This window comes from Manis pentadactyla, chromosome 4, assembly GCF_030020395.1.
Source record: "Manis pentadactyla isolate mManPen7 chromosome 4, mManPen7.hap1, whole genome shotgun sequence".
NCBI classification, from domain to species: Eukaryota; Metazoa; Chordata; class Mammalia; order Pholidota; family Manidae; genus Manis; species Manis pentadactyla.
In genome coordinates, this window is record NC_080022.1 from 73,302,580 (window position 1) to 73,318,769 (window position 16,190).

General features: G+C 32.5%; 1 protein-coding gene across 5 annotated transcripts in view; it reads right to left on the reverse strand.

The window, feature by feature from the left end:
- COL24A1 (collagen type XXIV alpha 1 chain) overlaps nt 1-16,190 on the reverse strand; it is a 377,298-nt gene that overhangs the window by 284,201 nt on the left and 76,907 nt on the right. For all 5 annotated transcript variants that reach the window (XM_036890301.2, XM_057500389.1, XM_057500388.1 and 2 more), the window contains 4 exons: nt 15,288-15,341; nt 14,092-14,136; nt 8,277-8,330; nt 5,234-5,278 (listed from right to left, as the gene is read on the reverse strand). In XM_036890301.2, the coding sequence (XP_036746196.2) occupies nt 5,234-5,278; nt 8,277-8,330; nt 14,092-14,136; nt 15,288-15,341 (198 nt within the window). The remainder of the gene's footprint in view (nt 1-5,233; nt 5,279-8,276; nt 8,331-14,091; nt 14,137-15,287; nt 15,342-16,190) is intronic.

The following is a 16,190-nucleotide window of genomic DNA, read 5'->3' on the forward strand; positions in this document are numbered from 1 at the left end:
GTACATATACACAATGGAATACTACTCAGCCATAAGAAGAGGGCAAATCCAACCATTTGCAGCAACATGGATGGAGCTGGAGGGTATTATGCTTAGTGAAATAAGCCAAGCAGAGAAAGCGAAATACCAAATGATTTCACTCATCTGTGGAGTATAAGAACAAAGGAAAAACTGAAGGAACAAAACAGCAGCGGAATCACAGAACCCAAGAATGGACTAACAGGTACCAAATTGAAAGGGACTGGGGGGGTGGGAGAAAGCGGAGGGCTGTATAACACAGAGAAGACAAGTAGTGATTCTACAACATTTAGCTATGCTGATGGACAGTGACTGTAAAGGAGTTTATAGCAGGGACCTGGTATAGGGGAGAGCCTAGTAAACATAATATTCTTCATGTAAGTGTAGATTAAAGATAACAAAAAAAAAAAAGAAAGAAAGAAAAGGGGGATTACTCCATGATAGGATAAAACTAACTGTAAATCAATGATTAATGCATGCTTTAAATATCCTTAATTTTGATCACTTAAAGGGTGTCAGAGATCGGCTATGGAGGTACACTTTTTTGATAATAGTCCTTTGTCTTAAAAAAAAAAAAAGCAGTTCCTGTGTGGTGACCTCCAATGAGTTCTACACAATGGTATAAAGGGCATATCAAAGTGTGGGCAAAGGGTCTGTTTGTGTTTATACAGAGGATCAAAGCCTAATTTGGCTACCCAGAAAATGAACTAAGATACGATATGAAGAAGAACTTCCAACATCAGCACTCTCTGGAAGAGTCATACCAGAAGACGATCATCAAAAAACCTCAACAAAGATCCAGGCAATGCTGCAGTTGTAGCTGCATTCATCCCACCAGTTCCTGGACTTGCCATTGGAATGAAGAAGGAGGTATCTAAGCTGCCCTGTGCATATAGTAAAACAACAAATTTGACTGGATCTACACTGTTGGAACTCAACCAAGAATTAGGAGAAGTGCAAGTTGTAGCGCATCAAAATCTTACAACTACAGACTATCTACTGTTAAAAGAACATATGGGATGTGAACAGTTCCCAGGAATGGGCTGTTTTAATTTGTCTGATTTCTCTCAGACTGTTCAAGTACAGTTGGACAATATCCATCATATCATAGAGAAATTTTCACAAATGCCTAGGGTCCCTAACTGGTTTTCTTGGCCTCACTGGAGATGGCTGGTAATTATAGATCTGCTTTGGTTATGTAACTGTATTCCTATTATGTTAATGTGTGTGCGTAATTTAATTAGTAGTTTAAAACCTATACATGCTTAAATTACTCTACAAGAAGATATGTCAAAGAAATAATCAATCTTCCCATGTTTTCTTCCGTCTGCTACCTCTATAGCTTTTCTTCTTCCTTCCTAATTACAACCCTTAAATAGAATTCGTGCCTCATATCGAATTTACTGAGTATCATAATTCCTCCAAGTGCTAAAGATACCTCAAGACAAATGCTGGGCATAGAAGCCACAGGGCATAAATCTGCAAAGAAGTAAAAAGCTAACCTTTTCAAAGATTATTACTTTCTCTCACTTACCAACTTTACATTTCCCTGTATGGCCCCGGAAGATGACTGGTTAGCCAGAGATGGGTAAGATTCCTCAAGGGAGGAACAACCTAAGACAGGCACAGTTGCAGGGGGGCCATCAGGTGAGAAATTGGGGATCAACAGAGGTGAGGCTTAGAACCTCTCCCCCCCTGTTTTGAGAGAAATCTTCTGCATCCGTGGATGTTTTATTGCCCTCGTCTAGCTTGGATTAACACATAGTCTACAGGCACACACCTGATCATCTACATTTGCTCTCTTACAACACTAAACTAAGTTTTCTACCTTTATCTTACATCTATCTACCACTTCAGCATTTTATTTAAAAATAATAATAATAATAATAATAAAGGGAGAAATGTGGGATCCACATATAAATCAAGTATAAAAATCAAACAAATATTCATATTTGACCTGATTGTTTATAGTTCATAATGCGTGATGAAAACCGAAAGTTTCTGGGATGACTGCTCTTGCACTGTTCACCATGTAAGAACTTATTCACTATGTAAGAATTTGTTCACTATGTAAGAACTTGTTCGTTATACTTCAGAAGATTGGAGACTGCTGAGAATTAGGCTTGGGGTTGATTAATGATTGTGCATTGAGTCCCCTATACAGAATTTTATTGTTGTTAACAACCATTTGATCAATAAATATAAGATATGCCCTCTCAAAAAAAAAAATTACAGTTATCTTAAAAGAATTACCATTGTTGTACAAATTACATGCTATAACAGTTACTTAAAACTAAATCATATTATATGTTCACATGATTGAATAATTCTCAGCCTAAAATTTGAAGAAACAAGTTCATTTAGACTAATTAAATTAATTAAAGAGAAGTGGTAATTGCAATAAAATATATCTAATAATGCTCATACTATTGATAGTAAATGAAATAACATGGGATCCTCACAGCAGTACCCTAATGAAGCATCAGTCCGTACTTCCTAATAGCTCTGAAATCAGCAGAAAACAGTCCATGCATAGCCATAAGTTTCTTAGATATGGGTACTTTCAGATTTCAGCATTTCCAGATTTTTGTCATATTTTTCAGATCCATTGGTTTCTGTCATCTTGTTTATGGTGATCTGAAACCTTTTAGGTCTGCCTCTGTATTTGAATATCTACTTCATATATAACAACAAATAGTATACATAATTTAATAAATTGAAAATGACCATATTTATATCCCACACACCTAATATTTTCCACAATAAACACAGTGTATGTATTATCAAAAGATATTTTCCTTTTCTGTTATTAAAATACCAGTAAGTGACCATTCTTCTCATGGAATTTAAATAATCTTAATTGACATACAAGTATCCCCTGATACATAATATCCCATGCTAATATGTTTGTCCTTAATGCCAAAGCTATTTGAAGATGATTTTACTTATAATAAGCAGAACACAGGATAATAATCTGGAAGAGTCACTGAGGTCAGCCTTGGCATGATTTGACTTGTGGTTGTAACTATATCTTACTCTAAGTTCAGTGATTTCCTCATAATCATGGCCAAATCATTTGCGGTAAAAACAAAAGAAAGTACATATAGTATACATGACATATTACAGCACCAGACAGATTTTCTATTATAAACACTATTTAGGAAAAATGAGATACATGTGTTTTTCAAATGTAATTTTTCTAAGGATCTAAATCTATTTAAAGGCGTATATTTTTAAAGCAATAAAACTATACAAATTTTGTAATATAAAGAACAGTGCAAACCCAGTAATCATTCCATTTATTTTTCCAGTTTCCTTGAACTCCCCTTTTGAGTTCATAGCATCTGTTGGATAATTTCATAATTCCCTATGGATTAAGAAGCCAGCAGTTATCTGTAAATTTCCATGGATAGTTTTATAGTTCATTATGGAGTGTGAATCTAGAAATTACCTATACATTGCCAAGATAAAGCTAATATCTATATAACACCTGCTGTATTAATAAATGAACTTGGTAGCTATTTAAGTGATCTATAACAGGAAGTTCAGAAAATACTCTATTTTCTCACCAAGGCCTAAAATTCCACCATTGCAAATGACTTATTTTGCCTTAAACTATGCTTAACATATAATTACTAATAAATAAGGTAACATTTTAAGCTATTGGAAATAATTTATGTATAGTAGCATAACTTTTTAGTTATTTTACTGACAGCATAGTTTAAAAGGAGAATGGATAAAAAGACACAAAATGGAAAAGACAAGAATGAAAAAACTAAACTTCACTTGTCAATTTTGAGACAGCCTACCTCTGTATATTTAGACTAAATATTTGGTATAAATTAATGGACAGGTATTTCTGTTGGGGTATGTCTATGAGAGCTAACACATAAGGAAATCACATACTAACTTTCTGAAGTATAATAGGTTGTGATTAAATGAACTGGCATACAGAATCGTTAGCAGAGTGCCTGAGAATAAAAAATGGTAATGATGGTAATGGTAACAGTTTCTGTTGTTATAGCTGCTATATTAGCTTTAAGTTGAATGTAAATGCAAGAAAACAAAATAGTTGGCTTACTTTTTATTTTTTGACAGTTTTGTAAGCTTACCTTATTATATTATAATCTTTCAAGTGAAACTTAAAAATAATTTTATCACATTTTTGCCAGAAGTCATGAAAAAGTAAACCACGTTCTTGTTAGCACTATGAGTAGAAAACAACAGAAACATCTAAGAAAGGGATCCTGAATTTATACCAGAGAAGCTGGGCTTAAAAGTTGATTTTACCACTTTTAACAATGAGATTTTGAGCAAGTACTTATCATTGCTGAGCCTCATTCTACTCACCTGTCTAATATTGATTATATTCATACTTATTCTAATCTACATTCAAGAAATACTACAAAGTTTAATGGATAAAATGCTTTAAAAGGGTATGAGTATTCTGGTGAGATTTGTAATCATTTAGCATTTATATAGATTTTATTTATATATCCCAAAATTTAGAAATGCTGCTATGAAAAACTCGCTTTTCCTCCTCACAGACTAGAGAACACAGCATAGCACAGAATGTCTTACGCTAACAAAAAGGTTTCAACACTAGGAAAATGAGCACAAGTGAAAATTAGGTGACTAATTAGCTGTACTACCTCAGCCAGGATAGCCTGAGGATTCTTCCCCAGACCACAGTTTTCTCATTTGTCAAATAATGGGGTATTAGATAATGTCAAAATTTCCTCCCATCTCTGAAATTACTGTATTTCCTGGCAAAATTCACTTTCCTTGATTTTTAAAAAATCTGAAATGATAAGTAGCTATAGCAAACTAGTTTCTGAGCTAACAAATGAAGAAGGCATTTACAAAACCTGTAAAACACAAGGGTGAATAGTGCTATCATTAATATTTTAAGCTGTTCATATATTTTCTGTGACATTTTAGCTCCTTTTTTCATGGGGATAAAAATCTCTTCCACTGTTATATTAAATGGGTTAGAAGTGTTAAACTTCAAGTTACTTTTTAATCTAATTTATTTTTACATTCTCAGGTATTACTTGATAGATTATTAAAGTGGCAAAAATTAAACTCTGTTGAATAAGATAGCCTGTGGATGACAAGGATAACAAGTACCTTCATATTTTATTAGGTGAGAAATAAACACATAATTAGATTACATTGCTCTGAAATGAACCTCAAGAAGCAAGAACTGAATTACCTGTCTTCCCTTAAGACCCTTCTTTCCACGGACCCCAGGAACTCCCTAAAACATAGAAAAATCAAGGGTAAATATTTGTTAAGTAAATGAATTAGACATAACAGATGTTTTTTCCTTAAACATCAGTTAAAGAAATACACCAAAGAGAGAAATTAATTGTTCTTTAAACTGGTGTCATACTTAGAAAAACTTCAATATATTAATTTAACCAAAGTGGCCCCTTTTCTTCCTCATAACAGAATCCTGATCTTATTCAGGAATCCATCCCATCTGTACTTCTGAATGGGATCCTGACAGTCTTCTGGTGATAATTATTGTCCAGAGGAGGGCACATGACCACATGACCAAAACCAGAGAAACAGGAAGGTCTTCTTTTCCATACCTACAGGACAATTACTTCCTCTCTGTCTCCCTCTCTCTCTGGCTGGACATAAGCAAAGGCCCATTTAGCCTTTGCACTAGCAATCCTGCAATTTGGGGAGCAGAATTAAGGTAAAGCCATTAGACAAGGCAAACCAGAGAGAAGGATGATACCGTCACTGTGCTCAAGATCATATAGTGCTTAGCTCCCACCTACCGTACAGTTTTCTGGTCATGGAAGAAGCAGTATGGCGTAGTACTTAAACACTCAGGCACTGGAGCCAGAGTATCTATGTTCAAATCCTAGCTCTGCTCTCTTTGCCTGCATATAGTCTTAGGCAAGTCTTTCTCACAGCATGCCTCATTTTCTTGATCTATAGTGAGAATAATAGTAGTACCTATTTTCTTGGTTTTTTTGTGAGCATTAAAGAAGTTCATTCATACAAAGTATTTGTACAGTACCTTGTATACAGATAACCATTCAATAATCATTTGCTATTATTGTTATCATTGTTAAAAATTTCCTCATCTTTAAGCAGTTTGAATTGGAGTTTTCAGTTACTTGCAGCCCAAAACATCCTAACTGATATAATCACTTTGAAACTTATAATCACATATAACCCTTAAGAGTAAGAAATCTGACAGAATTATGTAGCTTGGGATTTATAGTACATACATTAGAAGATAATATTTGTTAAAGTAATAATCTGTCAACTCAACGGTGTTTCATTAGATACTTATTTCGTGTCTCTATCAAGAGTTCATAGGTGAGAAGTAGCACTCATTTCATTAGGACTTTACACATTTTACACAATACATATAGCCAACTTTTTATAAAAATTAAGATAATTGTTTCCTAAAACTTTAGTAGTTTCACTAAATCTCAGCAGAAAACTTAAGGATAATGCAAACAGAATTATATAAGCACTTTTTCATATAAATATGCATATGTATATTATTGACTTCCAGAAAGGACTCTTTTCCCATTTATTTTCAGGAATGATTAGCACTATATTATTTTCTTCTGTTTTTCTCTATTTAAATGTCTTATAATCAATACCCAGTTAGTTATATCATCCATAGTTTTAATGAGAATTTTGAAGTATCCCATAATATTAGGATATGGTACCACAACATCACAAAATGGTCTTATTGTTTTGATTTAAGACAGGACTTGGTAGTTTTATACAGACCAGTCAAACTTAGTGAGTATGCCTACTGATGGTCAGTGTCAACACTGGGATCCTTAAATCCAAGATGATAACATTTTTCAAGGACACATAATTATGGTTTATCTACTAGAAAAAAAGTTTACCAGCATCATTTACTAGAAATAACTTCATGCCAAAAGGTCAGGATTGTATCATAAGCAGCAGAGTAATAAACAACGTAAACTGTATATTCTCTTTTGCATCGGTAAGAAGCAGTTTCATTCTTTGCATGATGGATTTGAAACATCTTTAAGTAGGCTGTATCACATGGCAGTTAAGTGGCTTAGCTGTGGAATAACACTGAAGAATATTTTTTGCAAGTGAAATGACTTGTATGTTCATCAAGGGAAAATCTTCACCTCATCTCACCAAAGAACACAGGATATTTTGATTGTCCAAATTACAGTACATTTAAATTTAGAATATTTCCTCTCTGTGGAAATATTCACAAAAATTGCAAGAAAGTGTGGTTTAATTCACTCACTCAAAAAAAATATATATTTGCACAGAATTATTTAAACTTACATTGACAAAAATCAGTTTCCAGAAATGAAAATTTTGGCCTGAACAGTACTGCTATAATAACAGAGTTGAATGTTAACTTCTGAATGTAGTTCTCTATTTTCAGGCCTTATGATAATGGTGATGTTGTTCAATTCTGTTTTTATTTTTCAATTAATATTGACGGTTTAAGTCAAGGAATGTAAAAAAGAAATCACTGAACTGCATATGGCCCTGGAAATCAGACGTAATGAAGTTACAAGCTGTACACTAAGATTTATGTATTTTATTGTATGTACCTCAAGTTGGAATGCCAGAATTCTGTAAATAACTTAATTTTTAAGTATAACACAGCATTTTGCAAAGATTCTGTCATTATTCATAAGTACCTTTATCTATGAACAGCTATTACCTATTACTAAACTATGAAAAAATATATATCTCTGAGGCTGAATTATTTACTGCACACTGCTTTGTAAAATATATGACCTGTCAAGAGGTTATAGTTAGGTTGATATAGATGAGGGAAAAAATTAGTAAGAATGTTTGATATCTTGATCTGGGTAATGGTTACATGAGTGTGTACACATGTCAGAATTCTTCAAGCTGTACACTAAGATTTATGTATTTTATTGTATGTACCTCAATGTAAAAAATTTTTAAACAATTATAAAAAACATACTTAAAAATTAATGAATTATAAAACAAAAATTTCATATTGTAATAGTCCAATTTTTTTTTAATTTGAATTTAAAATAGTTGACTGTATATATTTGTGTCAACTCCTTCCTTAAAACAAAATTCAGTAAAACTGAAGAAAGTCTAATTATATTTTTGGTAGGTGATTTTTCTTAAAGCTAGCTTGCTTCACTCAGAAAGACTACCTGCTTGACAGCTGAGTTTATGACCCTTATTGTATGTTATTATAAGTATATCACTTTATAAATAATAATTGAAGGAAATGGACTTACTCGTTCTCCTTCAGGTCCCAGTTGTCCTGCTTCTCCAGGAGAGCCAATGAAACCCTTAAAGTAAGTAAATAATCTCTATATTGTTTCATTTAAATATATACTCTGTAATAATTCCAAATAGAGATACTTTTACATTTTTTTCATAGTAATATGAAACCATAAGGTTTAACAGAATGAATAACTTCTGCTCACCTTATTACTTTTCTTTCAGAAGTTACAGATCAATCTTTCATTAAAAATAAAAGTAAGGAATGTAATGAGACATGGCAGCTAACAATTTAACAAGACCAAGTCCTTTTCTTCTATGAATTTTGTATTGGGTAGAAAATATATGTACATGATTAATTAATAAAATGTTAAGGCAGAATGGAAGTATCAAAAGATGATAAGAAGTATGGAAAAGAAAGAGATTAATTCCAATATGGCAGGAGATAAAAGTAATCAAAGAAGGTTTCAAAGGAGACCAGCACTTGAGATAGGTCCACAGAGCAAGGAAACTCTTGATAAGCAGAGGATGGAGAAAGATCCCTCCAAGCAAAGCAATTTCAGCAAGCAGACACATAACGGAGAGAACTCAGGGAGTATTTTTAAGTGGTAACTTTGGGTAAGTGTGGTAGTGCCCTTATACCAAATTGAATTTCTAAAATATTAATCCATTGACAGGATACAGAATACATCTGAGATAGGAAACACTGAATGTAGAAAAACTTCTTAGGAGTTTGATGGTTCAAAGTTGAAGGAAAATGAGTCTGGATCATTGATTCAAAAAATATTACTTTAGTGCCCACTGTGTGCCAGGAACTGGCATTATAAAGATGAATATGAAAGTCAGTGCCCTCAAAAAGTTCACAGCTTATTAAGAAAGAGGGTCATGTAAATAAATAATTATAATATCATATGATAATTGTGACATGATTATGTGATATGTGATGTGAAAAATACAAGATACAGTGGAAACTTTGGAGGCAGAATGACCAACTTTGCCCAGAGGGAAGATTTAGGAAAGACGAAGCAACATCTGACTGAGTCTTAAAGGGAAGGAAAGGCATTCCAAGAACAGCTAACAATGTGCCTGCCATTAATCAATCATTCAATAAATCAATAGGAATTAAATGACATGGCATTTTCATAGAACTGCAAATAGTTCTCTGTGGTTGACTGGCAAGAGATAGGGCTGGAAAGGGTAGCAGTTTTAAATTTATACTGTGAGCAATTAAAAACATTTAGGCATAGTTTTGATATAATCAGATTTGAGATTTATAAAATTCAGTAGCATTACAATGGGTCAACACATCTTTGTATATGTTTCTTAGGATGGAGGCAAAGATGACTGTAAGGTTGGGCTAATAAGCAAATGGTAACTACTGACAGAAATATGGAAAACAAATTAAAAGGCAGAATTTGGTAGAAAGAGGCTGAGTTTTGTTGGTCATTTTGAATTCTCTTGATGTTGAAGCATTTAAATGTTACTATCTTGGCAAGGAATTGGAGATAGGGATGCATAGAAAGCTCATAGAGAGAGATAACATTTGAGGAACAGGTGTGTCAGAAGACTTAAGGGTAAATGAAAGCTCAAGGAGAAAACAGAAAAATATTACTGAATGAGATGCTGAAATGGAGATGGGACAAAAAGAATGGTTTATTGATACAGAGAAAAGTAAGGTATAAAAGAATTCTAAGGAGTAATACAGGAGACTATTTTGACTAAATTCTAAATAAGGGCTATTTATTTTTGAATCAGAGAATGGTGACTTTTCAGAGTAAATGCTTCCATAATAATATACATTTTAAAAATTATTCAAGTTTTAATAAAGTAAGTGTCATTGTAGACACATAGCAGCATTATTCATAATAGCCAAAAGTTAGAAACAACGTAAATGTTCAACAGATGAATAAACAAAATGTGTTCATAAAAAAAAATCAACAAAATGTATATACATACAGTAGACTATTATGCAGCCTTAAAAAGGAAGGAAAGTCTGACACAAGCTACAGCACGGGTGAACCTTGAAGACAACCAGGTTAAGTAAAATAAGTGAATAAAACGAATAGCTATAGTATGATTACACTTAAATGAAGTACCTAGAGTAGTCAAATTCATGGAGATAAAAAGCAGAATGTTTGCCGGAGGCTGGAGGGAAGGCAGTAATTGTTTTACCGGGTATAGTTTCACTTTGGGAAGATTAAGTTCTGGAGATGGATGGTGGTGATGGCTGCCCAACAGTGTGACTGTACTTAATGCCTCCTGATATGGACTGAATTATCTTCTCAAAATTCATATGTAAAGCCTAATTCCCAATGTGTATTTGGAGGTGAGGCCTTTGGGAGGTAATTAGATCAGTAGAGCCTTCATGACTGAGATTGGTGCCTTTATAGAAGAGATATGAGATAGATGATTGCTCTCTTGGCCATATGAAGATAGAGCAATAAAGCGACTGTCTACAAGCCCTGAAGTAGGTCCTCACCAGACACCAGATTTGCCAGGATGTTGATTGTGGACTTCCCAGACTCCAGAACTGTGAGAAATGAATGCTTGTTTTTTTAATCACCCAGTCTATAGTATATTTTTTATAGCAGCCTGAATTAAGACACCACTGAACTTTATACTTAATAATGGCCAAAATGGAAAGTTTGATATTATGTATATTTTACCACAATTATTTTAAAAAGTAGACGTCTCAGGAATCAATTCTAAGTTGCCTGGAATAAGAATATTGGAAGGGATTTAGTTCCTGAGGGTGAAAGCTAGTTAGGCCTTTCCAAGAGAAGAGGAACATTTTTCTATGACAAGGAAAAATACCTTTAAAATTCCCTATGTGCTACAGATTGTAAGAACAAGCAAAAAAGAAAAAGAAAAAGAATTACAGTTGACCCTTGAACAACATGGGTTTGAACTGTGTGGGTCCACTTATACATGGATTTTTCTTATTAAATATAGTACAGCACTATACATGTATCTTCTTGTTCTTATGATTTTCCTAATAGCATTTTCTTTTCTCTAGCTTATTTTATTTTGACAATACAGTATATAGTACATATAACATGCAAAATATGGTTAATTGACTATGATGTTATTGGTAAGGTTTCTGGTAATAGCAGGCTATTAGCAGTTATGTTTGGAGGAAGTCAAAAGTTATACACAGATTGTTGACTACTTAGATTTTTGCTAACCTCCCACATTGTTCCAGGGGTCAACTGTAGTTTCCTTCTACTTAAAGTTAGTAAGTGAAACAGCTATAATTTGTTTGCTTGAAAGCTGGGCATCTGGAGATGGGGAAGGTTTCTTTTAAAATAAAGCATCAAAGAGTGTTTCTGATACCAAAACATTTAGGACTATGATGACGAGCTGCACATATTTTCTTAGAATCATTAACAACAGATGGCTTCAAGTTTAAAAACGTTAACTTTTGTTTTAATATATACAACTGGAGTTTTGCTTATAAATAAAAAGAACAGACACCCTAACTGGTATACATTTATCACTAAACTAAATAATCAACTGAGAACTCAGGAGCTGAAAAGTCAGACTTCTACTCAACATATTCTGCACAGGGTACAAACACAACGTTTTGGAAGTAAATATTTTAATGAGTAATTACACAAGTGTTTCACAAAGGTTTCTATATAATTATTATGATAATTATAACAAATAAAATTTCAGCAGCACCCACCAAAGAAATCGCATGGCATTGTAGACATTCTCAAAAACTCCACCCTTAGTGTATAATGTAACAAAGAACATAACATATATATATATATGTTTTTGCTTTTTGGATTAAAAGCTATATATGCAGTTGGAGGCAATTTTGTGTTACCAGCAGGGCCACTGAAAGGCCAGAAGAGACCCTACACACCTATTTTTTGAGGCACCTTGCACATATTAATACCCAAGGAATTCCAAAGGAGGAGTACAAAATGATCACCTGCTTTAAATATTTACATCTAACAAAGTAATTATCTTAGCACCAAAAAATGCAATCAGATAATGTGCCAGCCAAAAGATCATTATCACATGATTTATAAAATATTAATTTACAGTGCATTAAGTGTGGCATAGTCCAATAACAGGACACAAATTAGGCTAAAAATATCTTATAATCCTGTCAGCATGTTTTTGTGACTTTTGTCTTATTAAATACATTTAGAGCTTATGTCAAAAATCTGTATTTGAGACTCTTTGTGAATGTGAAACCTACAAATGCCCCTCCTGAACACTCCCAAGGAAAAAAATGTTTCAGAAAAAAATATTAAATTTGTTATTTTTTTAAATGCTTTTATGAAGTTGGCCATCAAAATCAAAAAGTTACAACCTAGACAATAATTTCCAGTGCAAATGGTGAAAAAAGCAACAAGGAAAGAATGTGTAATATAGTGCAAAAATGGTATAAAGAAAAATTTAGAAAGGTTATAGGAACCAATGAAGCAATACGAAAAGAGGCAATAAGAGAAAATTGCATGATAGTGCAAAATAACATGTCTTGGAGTTACTCTGGCTACACAGAAGAAACTCCCCAATTTCAATAAAATGACAGAATCTGCATAGAAAGTGTGTGCCATGTCCTAGGCACTGTGCTTTAACAATGTTAACCTAGGTAGTTCTCATAACTACCTTAAAGGTAAGTTTCACTATCACCATTTAATGAGATAGGAAAAATGAAGCACAGAAGGGTTAAGTGACATCTGAAGACATAAAGCTAGTAAATGAGGGGTTAAAAAAAAAAAGTAGGCTTCTCTGATTCCAAAGTCCATGTTCTTAACCACTAATCTCTTCTTGCTTCTCAAATCCAAGTTAACATGTGCTTTGGATGCTGTTTCTCATTAAAAAAAAAAGTGACTTTTTCCCATATTTTCACTTTAATGCAAGGGTTTGCAGAAGACAGTATAGGATAGCAGAAGGGGTCAAGAACTAAAGGTGAAAAGACTGTGGTTCTATTTCTGACCAGCTATGACTTTGCCAACTTGTGTAAATTCCTCAGCTTACTATTATCTCATCTATAAAATGGAGACTATTCTCCTGCTTCACAGCACTGATAGCAAAATAGAAGAAGAAAATCTATATTAAAGTATTTGAAAATATTTAAGAATTAAAAATATTTAAAGCATTACAGGGCTCACTGTTTAAATACTTAATACTTTATTTATTTCAAAAAAGTATTTTAGATAATACAAGGCACAGATGTAGATTCTGGAAAGTAAGTAGCTATTAAAAATAAAGAATTTTAAAAACAAAAATTTTAGTTTACTAATTTTTTCTATAACAAGTGTTAATTTCAATTTCTAGCACACTATATAACATACCACAGTAATTTTTTTTTCACTCCCTTAATGATTAATAAAAATGCCTAACAACTCCTTTAATGGTTTGGGCATGCAATGGTATATTCTTGATACGATAAGCTTATTTCCTTCTTTACAGATATTTCTTCACTCCAGATAGTTTTTGCATCATAATATTATTTCAGCCTTGAATTAATGTAAATTTTTTTGCCTCTTCATGTTTTTTTCATCATGATTTCTTAGGTCTATACATATGCATGTATAAACAATACTGTAAATGTTTAGAAAACGTATTCTAATAAAACAGACATTATGTTAGGAACTAGAAAATAACAGAAAAGAATGATGTAAAACCTACCACTATATGACTGCTTTCTGTGGCTTCACAGTGAAAATGTCTAGTAAACAAGCATACTTATTTTCAGGCTAAATCTGCATTACATACAAAATTCCTACAAAAAAGTGAAAATGGTAGTTTGTATATTTCATTCTATTTTTATGCAAGCATTATTAACAAGATGATGAAATTCTTACTTACTCGTACACCTTTAGGACCTGGATTTCCTTCTGCTCCAGCTAAACCCTAGAATGAACAAAAGACATAATAATCGTATACAGCATTTTTTAAAGAGTTGTGAATAAATAGATTAATAAAAAAGGGCATATAAAGAGGTATCATTTTCACAACTATAAAATTCAGAACTCTGTATATCTAATGAAGACTATACATGTTCACAGAATTTTAGAATTTCAGAACCAAAAGTCACACTGTATATAATCTATACACAAATATATTTTTGATATTTAAATAAGGTAGGTTAACACACAGACACAAAAAAGTAATTTTTCATTAAATTATTTCTTATTGGAAACTGTTATTTTAAAACACTAACTTATCTAAAATAGATTTCATAAACTTTTTAAAAGAAATACATTTTTAACTTCATATCAATGTCTATATGTTTGAGTATATTTTGTGTTTTTCAGATAACACAAATCATCACTTGGTGGTAAGACTCTGACATACAATACCCTCTATATATTTTTAAGGCCTAAAAAAATGGAATTTTATGAACAATAGATTATTTTTTGGCATTTAAAAGAGATTACAAATGAGTTTTCTAGAAAGCTAAATGAATAATTTCAAAATAAATAATCAATGCATGAAAACCTAGGAAAGAAAATTTGTTCTTTTATTAGTCTACATGAAGTAGAGAAAGTTAGAAATTAAAGGGAAACAAATATGAAATGAATCAAAATGACTTTCTAAAGTAGTATATAAAGAATGAACTCAGAAGCATTTGGCAGGGGTGTTATATATGAAGCATGGCCATCTGTGCCCCAAGTTCTTATACCTGTGTTAATAAAAAATGATACAATTGATACAGTTTTCACTCTTTACTTTAACTATTACATCATTTTAGTCAGTGGCAGTATTGCAAAATCAGCAAGAGGACTACTTTAAGATCTCAGTAGAACCTTGGGCATTTAATTTTGAAGGTTCCACTCCACATCACAACAAATATATTTTAAAAACTAATTTTAAACAAAACTTCCTGCAATAAAGTTTGTGAAGAATTTTTACAATTTTGATATTGAAATTATTTTGCTTTGTGCAATCTATCATTTAATAAAAATAAACCAATTATCATTTCAACATTAACTACAGAAATCAGAACATACAGGGTATGACTGAAGAGGAACATAAAGGAAGTGTAAATACAGTTACCTCACCTGCCTGCCAGGGTAACCACGTGAACCAATATTACCAGTGAATCCTGGAATTCCCTGAAATGAGAAATAAAATAAATAAAACAATACAACAAAGTCAAAAGAAGCCCAATGAAACAAATTTGATAGAATTATAATACCCAAGCTTGGAAAGAATTTTTTCCCTATAAAAATACAAAGGGTCCTGCACATTGCTTATCTGATTGAAATCATCTATTTGAATTAAAATGAGCCAAATTGTTAAACAAAAATGCATAAAACTTTTTGACTAGGACCCTAAATGACTAGTTATGACATAACCAATGACTAGTTATGACAATTAATAATGATAAATATAGAATGGAAAAATCTGGTACAACACAAATAAAGAAGATATTTGTTCTAGAGAGAGTTGGTACATTCCTTAATAACCAGTATCTTCTGGATTGAATTCCTTCTTGTCTAAATCATTCTACAACTCTCCTTAACTGTCTGAGCATGAGACCTAGAGACTAAAAGGGCAGGAAACTTCAAAGCCAACCTCTTCTTCCTTTCTAAAGTAAACCTATTCTTACAGCATGTCTAAGTAAATGGATATTAAGTGGTAAATGCCTGTATCGTGACAGATTTATCTAAAACTTCACTTAGTAAATTTTGGATAATAAATTCATTTTAAATTGACAACAGCGAATTTTTTATTTAAAACAAGGTTTGCTCAAGGAAAGCTGATAAAAACTCAAAAGGAAAAGAAAGGAGACTTGTTGCAGAAGTGGATAGAAAAGTGAGAATAAATAGCTCCATTTGTCTCTGCTTTCTTTCACTGACACATTAGTCACCCATTCATCCGTTTATTCAGTCAACAACTACTAAATATTTTTGAACCAAGGAAATACCAGGAGAATGTATGCTGAGCTGCCTTTATTTGTC